The sequence below is a fragment of the Ambystoma mexicanum genome, chromosome 6q (assembly GCF_040938575.1).
Source record: "Ambystoma mexicanum isolate Mex_15411 chromosome 6q, UKY_AmexF1_1, whole genome shotgun sequence".
NCBI lineage: Eukaryota > Metazoa > Chordata > Amphibia > Caudata > Ambystomatidae > Ambystoma > Ambystoma mexicanum.
Genome location: NC_090937.1, coordinates 1,457,236,326 through 1,457,248,528, shown reverse-complemented (window position 1 = coordinate 1,457,248,528; position 12,203 = coordinate 1,457,236,326). Strand labels below are relative to the sequence as shown.

At 47.7% G+C, this 12,203-nt stretch overlaps 1 protein-coding gene across 1 annotated transcript in view; it reads right to left on the bottom strand.

The window, feature by feature from the left end:
- Positions 1 to 1,367: 1,367 nt before the first annotated feature.
- Positions 1,368 to 12,203, bottom strand: part of LOC138515630 (transmembrane emp24 domain-containing protein 11-like) — a 130,154-nt gene continuing 119,318 nt past the window's right edge. Inside the window, exon 5 of the mRNA XM_069630337.1 lies at positions 1,368 to 1,517. Within this exon, the coding sequence (XP_069486438.1) occupies positions 1,368 to 1,517 (150 nt within the window). The remainder of the gene's footprint in view (positions 1,518 to 12,203) is intronic.

Genomic DNA, 12,203 nt, shown 5'->3' with positions numbered 1-12,203 from the left:
GCAGTCACATTTAGAGCGTGGATAACTAGACAGGGGGAGAAGGCCCGGGAAGGGTACCACATTCAATGCATCAGCATTTTGATATGGGACACCTGGATAGAGTGGGAAATGCTGGAGTAGGGGCACAACCATCAATGCACTCACTCAGAGCTATGCTGCCCTGATTGCACTTCCCCTTTCACTCTCCCTGGCACTTCCACCACTGCCTTCCCCCTGCAAATTTTACGCTGTTGCACTTGCACGATCTGAATGACACAAGGCCTAGTAAAATCGTTGTCTTGCCCTCCCCTTGTCTTGTCGCGCTTAGAAACACTTGTTTACAGTCACATTATAAATGACTTATATAAAAGGTAGGTCAATACTGGCATGTTTAAATGTTCATACCAAGACCCAAAGCTCCTCTCCTTGGATACTACCTCTTTCACATGAAGCTTACAGCCTCCTGTCCTCCAGCCTACAGTGGACTGCAGAATACAGTACTTCTGAAGCAGTTTGCTGCACTTTTCTGGGGAAACAATCTTGCATTCCCAGCAGGAGCATAGCATACATGACTCCCAATGGTCCACAGGGTTTCTGGTGACAAGTGAGTCATCCTTTGCAGAAGACTAAAGTTCTGTAAAACTTTCAATTATAACATGTTTTTATTTATTTTATTGTTCATTTATAACTCGCTTAATACCAGCGAGTGGTTTCATAGCGCGGGATCGGGATTCGAACCATGTTGCGCCCCGTTTTCTTGCTTCCAAGCCAAATGGGTTGCCCCTGAGCTATCCTTGTCCCACCCATTCCTAAGCACCCCTCATTCCACGCATGCATTAAAGGCATAGTTTGAATATGTGAGCAACAAAAAACAAATTGAAATGACTCCCTTGGCGCTGATCATTCTTTGAGTCGTCAAAGCCAAATGACTGCTTACATTTAAAAGAACAGGGAGTTAGAGTCCTGTGCTTTTTCATAAGATTTGTGATTTCCTTGTGTGATTATTTTATTGAATAAATAAATAAAGGTAAAATGTATTTTTTTTATAATAAGTGACCCAGCATCCAGGATGGTAAAAAGGAATTTGTCAAAGCATACAAATTCTAACTCGACAAAGTATGTTTGCATTGTTGCTTTTCGTGTTTCTACAGTATGCTGCCATATATATCATTTACCCCTACATTTGAGATGCTAACTTTCTGCAGTCACTGTTGTAAAACAATATTTCCTCCTCAATTATTTTGGTTTATGTACATATGTTATAGTGCAGGGGTTTCTCTGAGGTCTTTAGAATTCTTAAGATATATTTATCATTTAGTATATACAAACAGGTCAGGTTACCAATAGTAGTATTTTATTTAAAAATACAAATATTACCGTATAAATATTTATACAAGTTTTTTCTCAATTAGAAAATCTTTGAGACATTTGATTTGCCACAGTCCAACTGAGGTAAGGATTAATGTCTGTGCAATGGCCCACCACAAGACATTGCTGTTTGTTCCTTCACTTTTCAGCCGGTAGTACTCCTCTCGTTCCTAACAAACAAAGAAAAGAAAAAAGATCATAAGAAATAAGTAGTAGAAAACATTTTTACATATGTCAGTGTTTAATCCTTGCAAATGCAATGGGCCAATTCACTAGAGTATTTTCTGGTTTGCGTGTTCTAAGTTTTCAAGCAGTTTGCATGTGGCTAAATATACACAAAACGACAGTTCCTTGAGCAAGTGCTTTTACAATGCAGTTTTTTAGCACATGGAAAATGTGCAATTTGGGTGGGGGGGGGTGCTGGCGAGAGTATCAACTGCCTTTTCAAGTGGATCCCTTATTCTCAAACTGATGCATTCCTTTTATGTGCTGTCTTTTGTTTATTTTTCTCCTTTCACTGTTGTGAAGACGTCCACTTACACCGGAGAGAGACTGAGTATCCATGAGGGCCAGATTCTGCTGTCTGCTATCAGATGCTGTACGCCGAAGTAGTGCCGGGAGATACACAGCCACAACACACCCAAGTGATGTGGCAGAAACATGGTACAAAAAGCTCACTCGTGATGCTGGCCCTTTAAGAGGACCATGTAATGTGGACCTGTCTAAGAGCAACCCAGTTTCCCCAGGTTATACTGCACCCAGAGTCAGGGATAGCCAGAGGCTCTTATACCTCTACAAGCTTCTTGCAGCATAGAGGGAATACAGGTTGTAGGTATAAATGGAGTGCATGGTTCAGATATGCCCAGAAGTTGTGAGGAACAGTGTGTGGGTCCACTGCAACCACTTCCCTTACTTTCAAACTAAGTGTGAATCAAAAATGGTACCGGTCCCATGTATCAACTATGTCTTCTGTCCAGCAACACAGGAAGGTGGGGCCTAAGGTGCGGCATGGCAGCTGTGTTGAAACAGGGATAACCCAATAACAATCCCACATGCACACATACACAAAGGAGGACTAAGGGTGTGGCCAAGCCTCTATATAAAGTCTGAGAGAGTTGTCAGAGCGTTGTAGGCAACTGGGGGTAGTATAGGCGCGGTGAAGGACTGTGCTGGAGGAAGAAGGTAGAAAAGGCAGAGTTTAAGAGGTTAGCCGAAGACTGAGCAAGGTGGTCAGAGGGGAGGCATGAGCGCATCAATGGGGGTTGGACAAGCGAAAGGGGACTGTGAAGGCAAAGACAGAGAGGCAACAGAAGATGAGTGGAGAAGGAGGAGGTGGGGATGCATAGGTCAAAAATCATTTAGGCATAGAAGAGCAATTGTGACAAAAAGGAGTTGAAGGACCAAGTGGAAATGCTATCTAAGCAAGGGAGGGGAGGAGGAGAATGCGCAAGAGGCAGTGGACAATCTATTAGTGGGAAGAAGAGTAAGAGAAGTGCCAGAAGGTGAGCTTAACCCCACAAGAGAGGAAAGAAAACAATGCCCAGAAAGGATTAGACCAGAAGGTTAAGAGGAGTAGGAATGCTACAACCTTGTGAGAGAGGATAGAAGCGGTAAAGAAGTGACAACCACACAGTGGAGCATTAAGCAGGTAATAGTGCAGATAACGGGAGAACTAAGGAGAGAAAAAAGAAAAGAGCCTCTTGGGAACGAGATTCCCCATATTCTTCAAGGAAGTAGATGTGGAGCAGAGCATGTCCTCCAGCCAACCTATAGGAAGGTATCATCACAGCTTGACCAGTTTAGTGACCCGGTTCCTGATTGAAACTCTGGGTTCTAGCCTGGTGATTCCTTTTGTGGCTGCATAGGTCAAAGGTGCAAGCACACTCAGGCCTGGTGACGTAGGTGGACGGGTCTCCTACAACTAGGAGAGCCAGGATGCAAAGAAGACAAACCACCCTAAAGAAGTGTGGTGTCACTTAAACACCCAAGGCTGTGAATATCTGAGGAAACACTTCCAAATGGCACCCCGGATAAGGAGACTTTGTTTTATATCAAAAGAGTTTTTAATACATCAAGAGAGTTTGCGCTTTATTGGGAACTATAGAGAAGCTGCTCTATGTGTGTGTTGAATTTTCTAGGCAATCCAAGCCTTGTGCATACTCTTAATAAATGTTTTTCTTATTACAGTAATAACCTGTGTCTGTCTCTCATTGGTTCACATTCTGCTTTGTGACACTGCCCATCACCAATGAGGGCAGTTGCCACGGAAAGTGGGGTGCAGACAAGGTTGTTTTATTCCATTCAACGCCCAAACTGACATGATAATTTGTATACATTTGTTTACATTTCCACCCCTATTAAATAGAGTTGTACATTATTAATATATATTGCCAATGTCAAATCCTGAAATTCCCCATGTGGCTGGAGAGCTGACCTTAGTGGATGCTGATGCCCAATGTATGTAAGGTTTTGGACGATACGCTAGAGAATGACGTGGAGGGTTACAAATCCCTTGCACTCACCACCCTATCCTTCTGCACGTAGCTCTCCTTTGTAACTCAGAGGACATGCAAAGAGACAGTGAAGGATGTGAAGAACTTCATTACTCACATCCTGTGCCCAATATTCTTTCGGTCTATAGATCTTCAACTTCCCAGTCTTTTATACCCAACTACCCCAACACTGTTTCAGTCACTCTGGAATTGGGGACCAGAATTTCTAGCATTTAACTATTCCTTTCTCATTATTAGGGCCTTTGCTCATCCACTAAGACATTACGGCTGAGTTTACTTTTCTTCACCTTATCGTAGCTTTGGGCTGGCTTGTGTGGCGAAACACAACTGTAAATGTTTCTAATCTTTTTACTTTTACCTTGTGAACCAGCAACATTTCAAAGATCAATTGAAAAATTACAACTATGTTTCCCTCAAAAAGGGCAAAAGGTAGTTAAACAACTCTCACATAAGCTTCTCCTCTAATCACATTCATTCCATTACCATAATGTCCTAAATCAGCTTCTCCTCTTGTTTTGCTGCTAAAGCATCAGGCAAGTACACTGTTAGTCTTGCTCATTAAAAGTGCTGGTAGTTGGGAGACGCTGTTGCGCTAGGCGAAGATGGCCGCCTAAAAGTAGAGCTCCGTGCTGGGTGGCGTCTCCTTTATGAAATCCTGCGTGGGACAGCACTTGTTCAGTATAAGGACCTGGTGAAGTCACTTGCCGACGTCTGCTGCAGCTGCCTTCCGAAACTCGATCATTGAAATTGCCTCTTTCCGGAGATGTAGGCAGCCTTGTGCGACCCGACGACTTGCGGCGATCCGACCCGACGGACGCCTCCACAGGAACCAGTGCCGGGGACGCGTGGCCTGGGCCGGGGCCTCGGCCGGCCCGGCTCTGATCTCCTGGGGCTGTTTTCGCTGGGCCCCTGCGGCACCTGGGAGGGGAGCACCTTCTTGGAGGCAGCTGCTGCGTATGCGGCCCGGGGGGCCTCCCTTGGACCAGATGGTCTGCTGGGCTGCAGCGCGGACTGCTGCGAACTTCACCCTTCGCGGCATTGAGCCTGACTGCTCTGCTGCAACACGGGGGAGGCCGCTGCCAGTGCGGGACGCCTGCGGTGGGGCCCCCTGCATCTGTGCACCAGGCGGGGCACTTCTCCCGCGACCCTCGTGTGCGGACCCTGAAATCTACGGTAAGTCCCTGGGGCTGGGGGGCCAGTAATCAAACACTGGGCCCAATGCTCTCCTTTGATTGCCCCCGCCCCGGGGACACGGGACACCTCGCGAGGGACTGCTTCACCATAATTGAATACCCACTACGCAGTGGGAATTGGGCCCACCCTGGACCCCCTCAACTGCCAACTTGTGAAGCTGCAGTGCCCTGAACCACTAGTGGCGCTGCAGCACTTCCACCAGTGAACTGTTGAACACGATGGGGGCCACCTGAACACATTGATACGTGGGGGGCACAACCCACTTGAACACTTGAGCTCACACAGTTCCATTCGGCTCGTATGGGTGCATCGGTGGGGCGGCATACCCCCCAGCATTGACCCAGACGCGGTTGGCCCCGACGGGGAACGGAGGTGGATGCTCTGATCCTTGGAGACCCCATCTGTCCTTGTGCGGCTTCCACCCCCCGCTTCCAGAATCCTGACAGAGTGGCCACATGGGTGCGGTGCTTGAGGTGGATTGGACTCTAAACCTACAACTTGATCTGTCTGCAGTGCCTACTCACCCTGCGCCCTGTGGGGCCCTCGCCGACAGCTCCTTCCGGCGTGCACTGGGAACACCTGCTTGCCGTTGACCTAGCGCATACTGACTTTGGCCAGCCCATGTTCTCCTAAGTACCTACCGTCCCTGCCTCGCTCGATTGCCTACTGGCTTACTTCTTCTATCTACTGGCATATCTGAGTCCGCAGGGCCCTGAGACCACAGTGCCTCCATAACTTGCTCCGGCTCCCCTGGTACTGCACCCTGACCCTGAGTACTGTCAGATTGGCTGTCCTGGACACTCCCATCTCTGGAACCCCTGTGTGCCGTCACACATACTCTACGTTTTGGTGGCTTAGTTTGTCTGCTGGGTCCGTTGCTGCACACCCTGGGTGCCTACACCTTGAGGGGTGCCACGATCCTGCCGCAGTCCATTGACCGATCCGGGTCTAGTAAGGTCCACGGTGGGCACTCTCGATCAACCCCCCGGCCTAGTGCTCGTAGCCTCCTCTGCTTCCTGGCACGCTTCCCGCACATACAGACCTGTCCCCAATTCCCATCATGACAAAAGGCACGGGGGGGATACAGAGCTCCATCAATATGTTTCCCAAGACACCGTCCAAGCAGGCAGCGGAGGAACCGGAATCCGCTCCCACCACCTCAACCCCCCCCGGACTCCATAGACACGCAGAAAATAATGGAATACATCTGGGAGGGATTCACTACATTACACTCCAAATTGGATGATATGAACGGCTCCATCTCCTCGATTAAAGCGCGCATTGAGAAGACTGACGACGGAGTGGCTGAAATTGAAGCGAGGGTCGAGGTCACTGAGGAGATTTGGGCACTCTTCGGGCAGAGGTCTCCTCAATGTCCATACAGGTGGAGGAGGTAGCCAAAAAGAATGAAGATCTCGAATCGCGCTCTAGAAGGAATAACCTCTGCATAATTGGGATCCCTGAGGACAACATCAAGGAACCCATGGAAGACTATTTACAGTGCACGCTACTCACACTGTCTAGGCTCTCGACACAGTTCGCAATAGAAAGAGCCCATCGAGCCTTATCAGCTAAGCCAAGGCCTGCTGCGCCCCCGTGCCCAATCATAGCCAGAGTTCTGAACTTTTGGGACCGCAATGCCCTGCTCAGGGCTGCGAGAGCCAAGGGGGAGCTCTTTCTGGGGTCCTCTAGGATCCATTTATACCCTGACTTTTCTGTTGCGGTTCAACAGGAACGCAAAGCCTTCATGGCAGTCAAAAAACGTCTACGGGATCTACAGGTTAAATACTCCATGCTATACCCTGCCAAGCTCCGAATCGAACACTCCAACCAGGTTTTCTTTTTCACGAGGGTAGGGGGCCTACCCGTCAGTTACGCGAATACAGCTTACTCTGCCTTATGATGTTCTGGCCTCCCCTCCACAAGTGTCTATGCAATCCTTAGGTTAATGTTTCCAATGCATATTAGCTATCCTTAATGTGCCCCCAGCCCGGAGCATCGCCGCCAGGCCAGCACACAGGCCCCCAGGCGTTAATGCCATTGGTTTGGATTTGGTTATGGAGTTGCCATTCCTCTGAATGGGGGAGGGATGTGGGTGGGTTGGGATGGGTGTTATGTTAAAAAAAAGGCTTGATGTTCACAATGAGGGTGGAATGTGCGACAATGCCAGGTCATCAAACTCCAAAGCAGCCTACGCCATACTGACATCCCTTCCCCGGTTGGCCATTGTAGACGTCTGGCGACTCCTAAACCCTGAGGCCCGGACATACTCCTTCTATTCTTCAGCGATTCCCATTCCAGAGTCGATAGATGGTTGATATTGGACATACTGATTAGAAATGTCTCGCTCCAATCAATCCTTCCTAGAACCCTCTGTGACCACTCCCCGGTGACTATCTCCCTCGATTGGGGCCCTGACTACGAAAAGGCTCGGGGTGAAAAATGAAACCACACTTCTTGCTAGATACAGCCTTTGCCTCAGAACTAGAGACCACCATTGAAGACTTCTTTGAGACCTATGCCAACTCGTTCCCTGCGCAATCTACACTGTGGGAAACATTTAAAGTATACATTAGAGGCATGGCCATCTCAAAGGAAAGTTGCATCCTGAGGGCGATCCGGGCGGATATCCGGAAAAGCGAGGCAGTCCTAGCGTCCCTGGAGTCCCAATAATCTCGATCCCTGGGTCCGCACAGAGGACAGACTCTCCCCCCTCTTCCGAGTTGCTAGAGGCACGGGACAGGGCTGTCCATTCTCTCCCTTGGCCATTGAACCGTTCGCCAACAGGATACGCCAGGGCCATGCACGCAGGGGACTGCGAACCGCGGGTCAAGCCGATATTATTTCTTTATACGCCGATGACACCCTGCTCTATATCCGTTCCCCCTCGGTTAACCTTGCCCCGATACTGGAGGATGTTGCCCTATATGGTGGGCGTGTCTCTAGGCTCAAGGTGAACTGCTCTAAATCTACACTGTTCCCGCTCACTGATAGCACACTTCCCCCCCCTGATCTCATTGGGTTCATCTGGTCCTAGTCGAGCTTCACTTACCTCGGTATAGAAGTCACTCGTCACCATGCGACATTGCTTGAGAGCTACCAGACATACCTCACGAAACTTACTGAAAAGGCGTCTGGCTGGACGAGACTCCCAATCTCTCTGGCTGGCCGGATCGGGATCCTAAAGATGGTGGTACTCCCACAACTGCTATATACGTTTAGAAACCTACCCCTATGGCCAGGCGACGGTTTCTTCCAAGAGCTAACTCGCATTATCAATACCTTTTTGTGGCACTCTGGGGCAGTTCGATTAAAACTAGCGACTCTGACCACTCCCATGGAGAGTGGAGGATGTAATGCCCCTGATTTCCTCAAATACTGGCTTATGGGGCAGGCTCAGTTCGCTTCTCACTGGTTCAACACACAAGACCCTCCTCCCCATGTCAGACTTGAGCGGATGGCAGTCAGTGACCAAGATATCTGATCCTTGATCCTGTCTCTCCTGCCGGCCATGGCAGAGTCAATGGACCCTCTGGTCAGTACCTCTCTGGCCCTTTCCAAAACCTGGAAATTGCTGGGCATCCCCCATCCATTCCACGGAGACTTGCCTTTATGGAACTTCCTCCCTGGGGTCCCATGCTTACCAGTATGCATCACAGCCGTTGGGTGGCAATGGGCTATGAATCAATACGCGACACCTTCAAGAATGATAACTTTATCGAGTGGCCGGATCTGCCACCCGCTCTTAGACAAAAGTCTTCTGCGTGGCTTCAATATTCATCCCTCCGGAAAGCTCTCAAGATTAGATACCCTGCACAAGAAAGCATTCCCCGCATTACCCCCCGATGACCCGGTTGTCGTGGAGTTATGTGACTTTAACCCCTTATGGAAAAGGTATCCTGATTATATACTCTGCTGCAAACCAGAACATACCCCCCCTTTGACAAACTGAAACGTAAATTGGCCGAAGACTTAGAGATAGAAATGTCTGACGACCGCTGGAAACAAATGTGTGCGCATACCCACAATGTGTCCTTTAACTCCCGTTTCAAATTGATCCAGTTCAAAGTACTACAAAGGTACCATCTTACTCCAATCCGTCTGCAATATATGTCAAGGAACCATTCCCCCAGATGCCCTAGGTGCGGAATTGACAACGCTACATATATACACATTCTCTGGTACTGTCCTAAGCTAACTCAGTACTCGGAAGCGGTATGCGCTACTGTGGCAGCTATCCTGGACTGCATAATTGTCCCCTCCCCATTACAGTGTCTTTTCCATGATCTCCCTGGTCTGGGTTGTGACTCTAAAAAGCTGTCTGGCCTCTGCATGCTGCTGGCTGTCCGATGCATCTTACTATGCTGGCTTCGCCCTGCTCCACCTACACACACGCAGTGGCTCGGGGCGGTGACCTGGGCATCGGACCAGGAAGAGGCCTGGTCTAACCAACAGCCGACACATTCAAGGCCCAGGAATATCTGGCTGAAGTTCCGTTCCTATATGGCACCTGCTGACACAGACTCTGATGATGCAACCCCTGCCCCTCCACAGCCAACAGTTCTTGAACCTCTGATTGTCTGGGCTCTCACTGGCCTGTTGTATCTCCTATGCTTATTACACTGGTGCCAAGAAAATCAATGTTTACTGCTATGATTTGTAACTGTCAATGCTTGCCCCGGTGGGGTCTCTGCCTGTACTCGTTGGTGTCATCAAGCTGAATAAATAAAGGTTTTAAAAAAAAGTGTTGGTAGTTGTATGAAGTTATAATTGTATTATGTTTGTTTAATGGTTTCCTATTTCAAGTCAGAGCGGACAAAGTTGGAGTGATGTTTTGCTTTTATTGTATGATTTGACTCTCCACAGGACAATAAAGTTCAGTCTCTGCAATTTACGGAGGGGTTTTGGGCAATACAATAATACAATAGAAAGTACTTTATTGGCTTGAAAAAGTAGACAAATATTGACAAAGTACATACATGGATACATAAAAGTTACATCCTTTTCACTAGTGATCATTTTGGTTTTCAGCTTTTTTATTAAGTCTATATTGCTTTCTGCACTTTGCCTTCTCTTGATGGCATACATAAACAGATGTTGCTGCTCCCCCTGTTAATTGTGTCAGTTGCCCTTGGATGATGCAAGGCTGTTGATGTCCAGTTTTACTCACAAGGACCTACGTATTCTCACAAAATGTGGGGAAAAAGGTATCCTGAAAGTCTTTGGACACAGGTCAGTGCAAGAGGAAGTGTCTCTTATATTCTACTTCTCCCAAATTTAATTGTTGACAGATTCTTCCCTCCTTGAGCTTCTTGCCTGAGCTGTGTCTGATAATCTGTATTTTCAGCTTTTGGTCTCTCAGTCTCTATTTGGTGAGTGTTTGCCTCTGCTTCAAGTTTGTTACCAAAATTAGGTAATCTGCAAGTTTATAGTTTTCCCCACTGGCCTGTAGCATAGTAGATTGTTGTTCCATCATAGTTTGTGTCAATGGAACTGTGCAGCCATGTGAATATCTCCACTATTTGAGCGGCCCTATTCAGGTCTGAAACACTTAGCCCAACGAGAACAGGTGTACGTTGCAGCACCCGCTGAGCTAGTCACACAGGCCTTCTTTTCCATCCAAAACTGAAAATTTCCGTCTGCAGCGGCAGCAGGACTCATTTCGGGACCTTGATAGGAAGGCAGCTGAACATATAGAGCAACTTGTGGACCTGGGTCGTTTTCAGGGAGTTTTTCCTCCTTATCCATGACATTTCCTGGCTAAGCCTGAAAGGGGCCCCTAGGGGTCCCTTACGTCTATGGAAACAAGGCAAGTCACCACACACGATAGATACGCCAGACACGAGGTTGTATTACCAAAACTAGGGTTTATTGCAAAGCAAATAGTCTCAGTTGGCCAACTCGGTCTCACGCCCCGCGACGTGTATCTCTAGACCTCGAGGGACGCAAGAGAGTGAATTACGTACATCAGTTACATATATACAAAATACATATCATACAATCAGCTATGACATGTTTAACACCCCCCTTTATTGGGTTTCTTTGAACTCGGTGTGATGATGGACACTTTCGACAATTATGACACCTTCAAATTCTCTAATCTAGTAACAATATGCATTTTTGCAAGTGCAGAGGCATCTTTTAGTTGTTGAACAGAACACAGTGCTTCTGTTCTTGGAAGCGAGCTACATACAGGGGAAGAGTCACATTCCAGACCTTGCTATCTATGAGGTGCTGTTCGTGTCCTGGGAGCTGACACGCTCTACAGGGCAGGGCTCAGTAAAGGGGGGGCCGTAAGAAGAGCATAATTCAAGCCTTTAGCTGCTTTATTCTAACATATTCTACCATATAACGAGACTGGCTGGCAGCTGTGAAATGATTAAATGCCCTGCGGCTCTGCTTCAAGGCTACATTCGGGAGGGAGCCAGGCATTCCTTCCCGGCGCTGCCTACTTTGTGTTTCAACGAACTCTTATTAGCCTTGCGCCCCTGCGGCCTTGTCCTTTCACGTTCAGACAACAATATTAACAGTCGAGCAGTGTAAGCAGAAAATGTGCTGCGAAGCAATAAGAACAGAAAGCAATGAGCAATTGTTAGAAAACAAAATGGCGATCCTTGTTACATCAAAATGGCCGTTCATTGGTAAACTCGGAAACCTGTATTTCTATCGTATCGTGCATGAGACGGTTGGCCCACGGCCACCAAAATACGTTTGCCATCAATCATGAGAGGTAACCATTTTTCTAGACTGACAACCCAGTGTTTATGATCTCCTCTAAGCTGTTGAATAGCGGGGACAGAGTATGTTTTACGAGGTTTCCGAGGCCTTCCATTGCCAGTTTAGGGTATTTCACAATGAGAGACCTCTGTTATGTTGAGTCCGCTTTATTTAGATTGGTTTATTGAGAATCCTGTTGCCTTTTCAAAGTTGGACAGCTCCGCCATCACCTCCGGGAGCAATGAGCTGGCTGCTGTTAACAACAGCAGCATATAATTTGCATACAGCGCTAGTTTATGGGAAACTCCTTTTATTACTAATCCTTTGATGCAATTGCTGGATCTTATTTTGTATGTGAATGGCTCTATGAAGAGGTCAAAGAGGAGTGGAGACAGAGGACACCCTTGGCGAATTCCCTTATTTAGATTGATT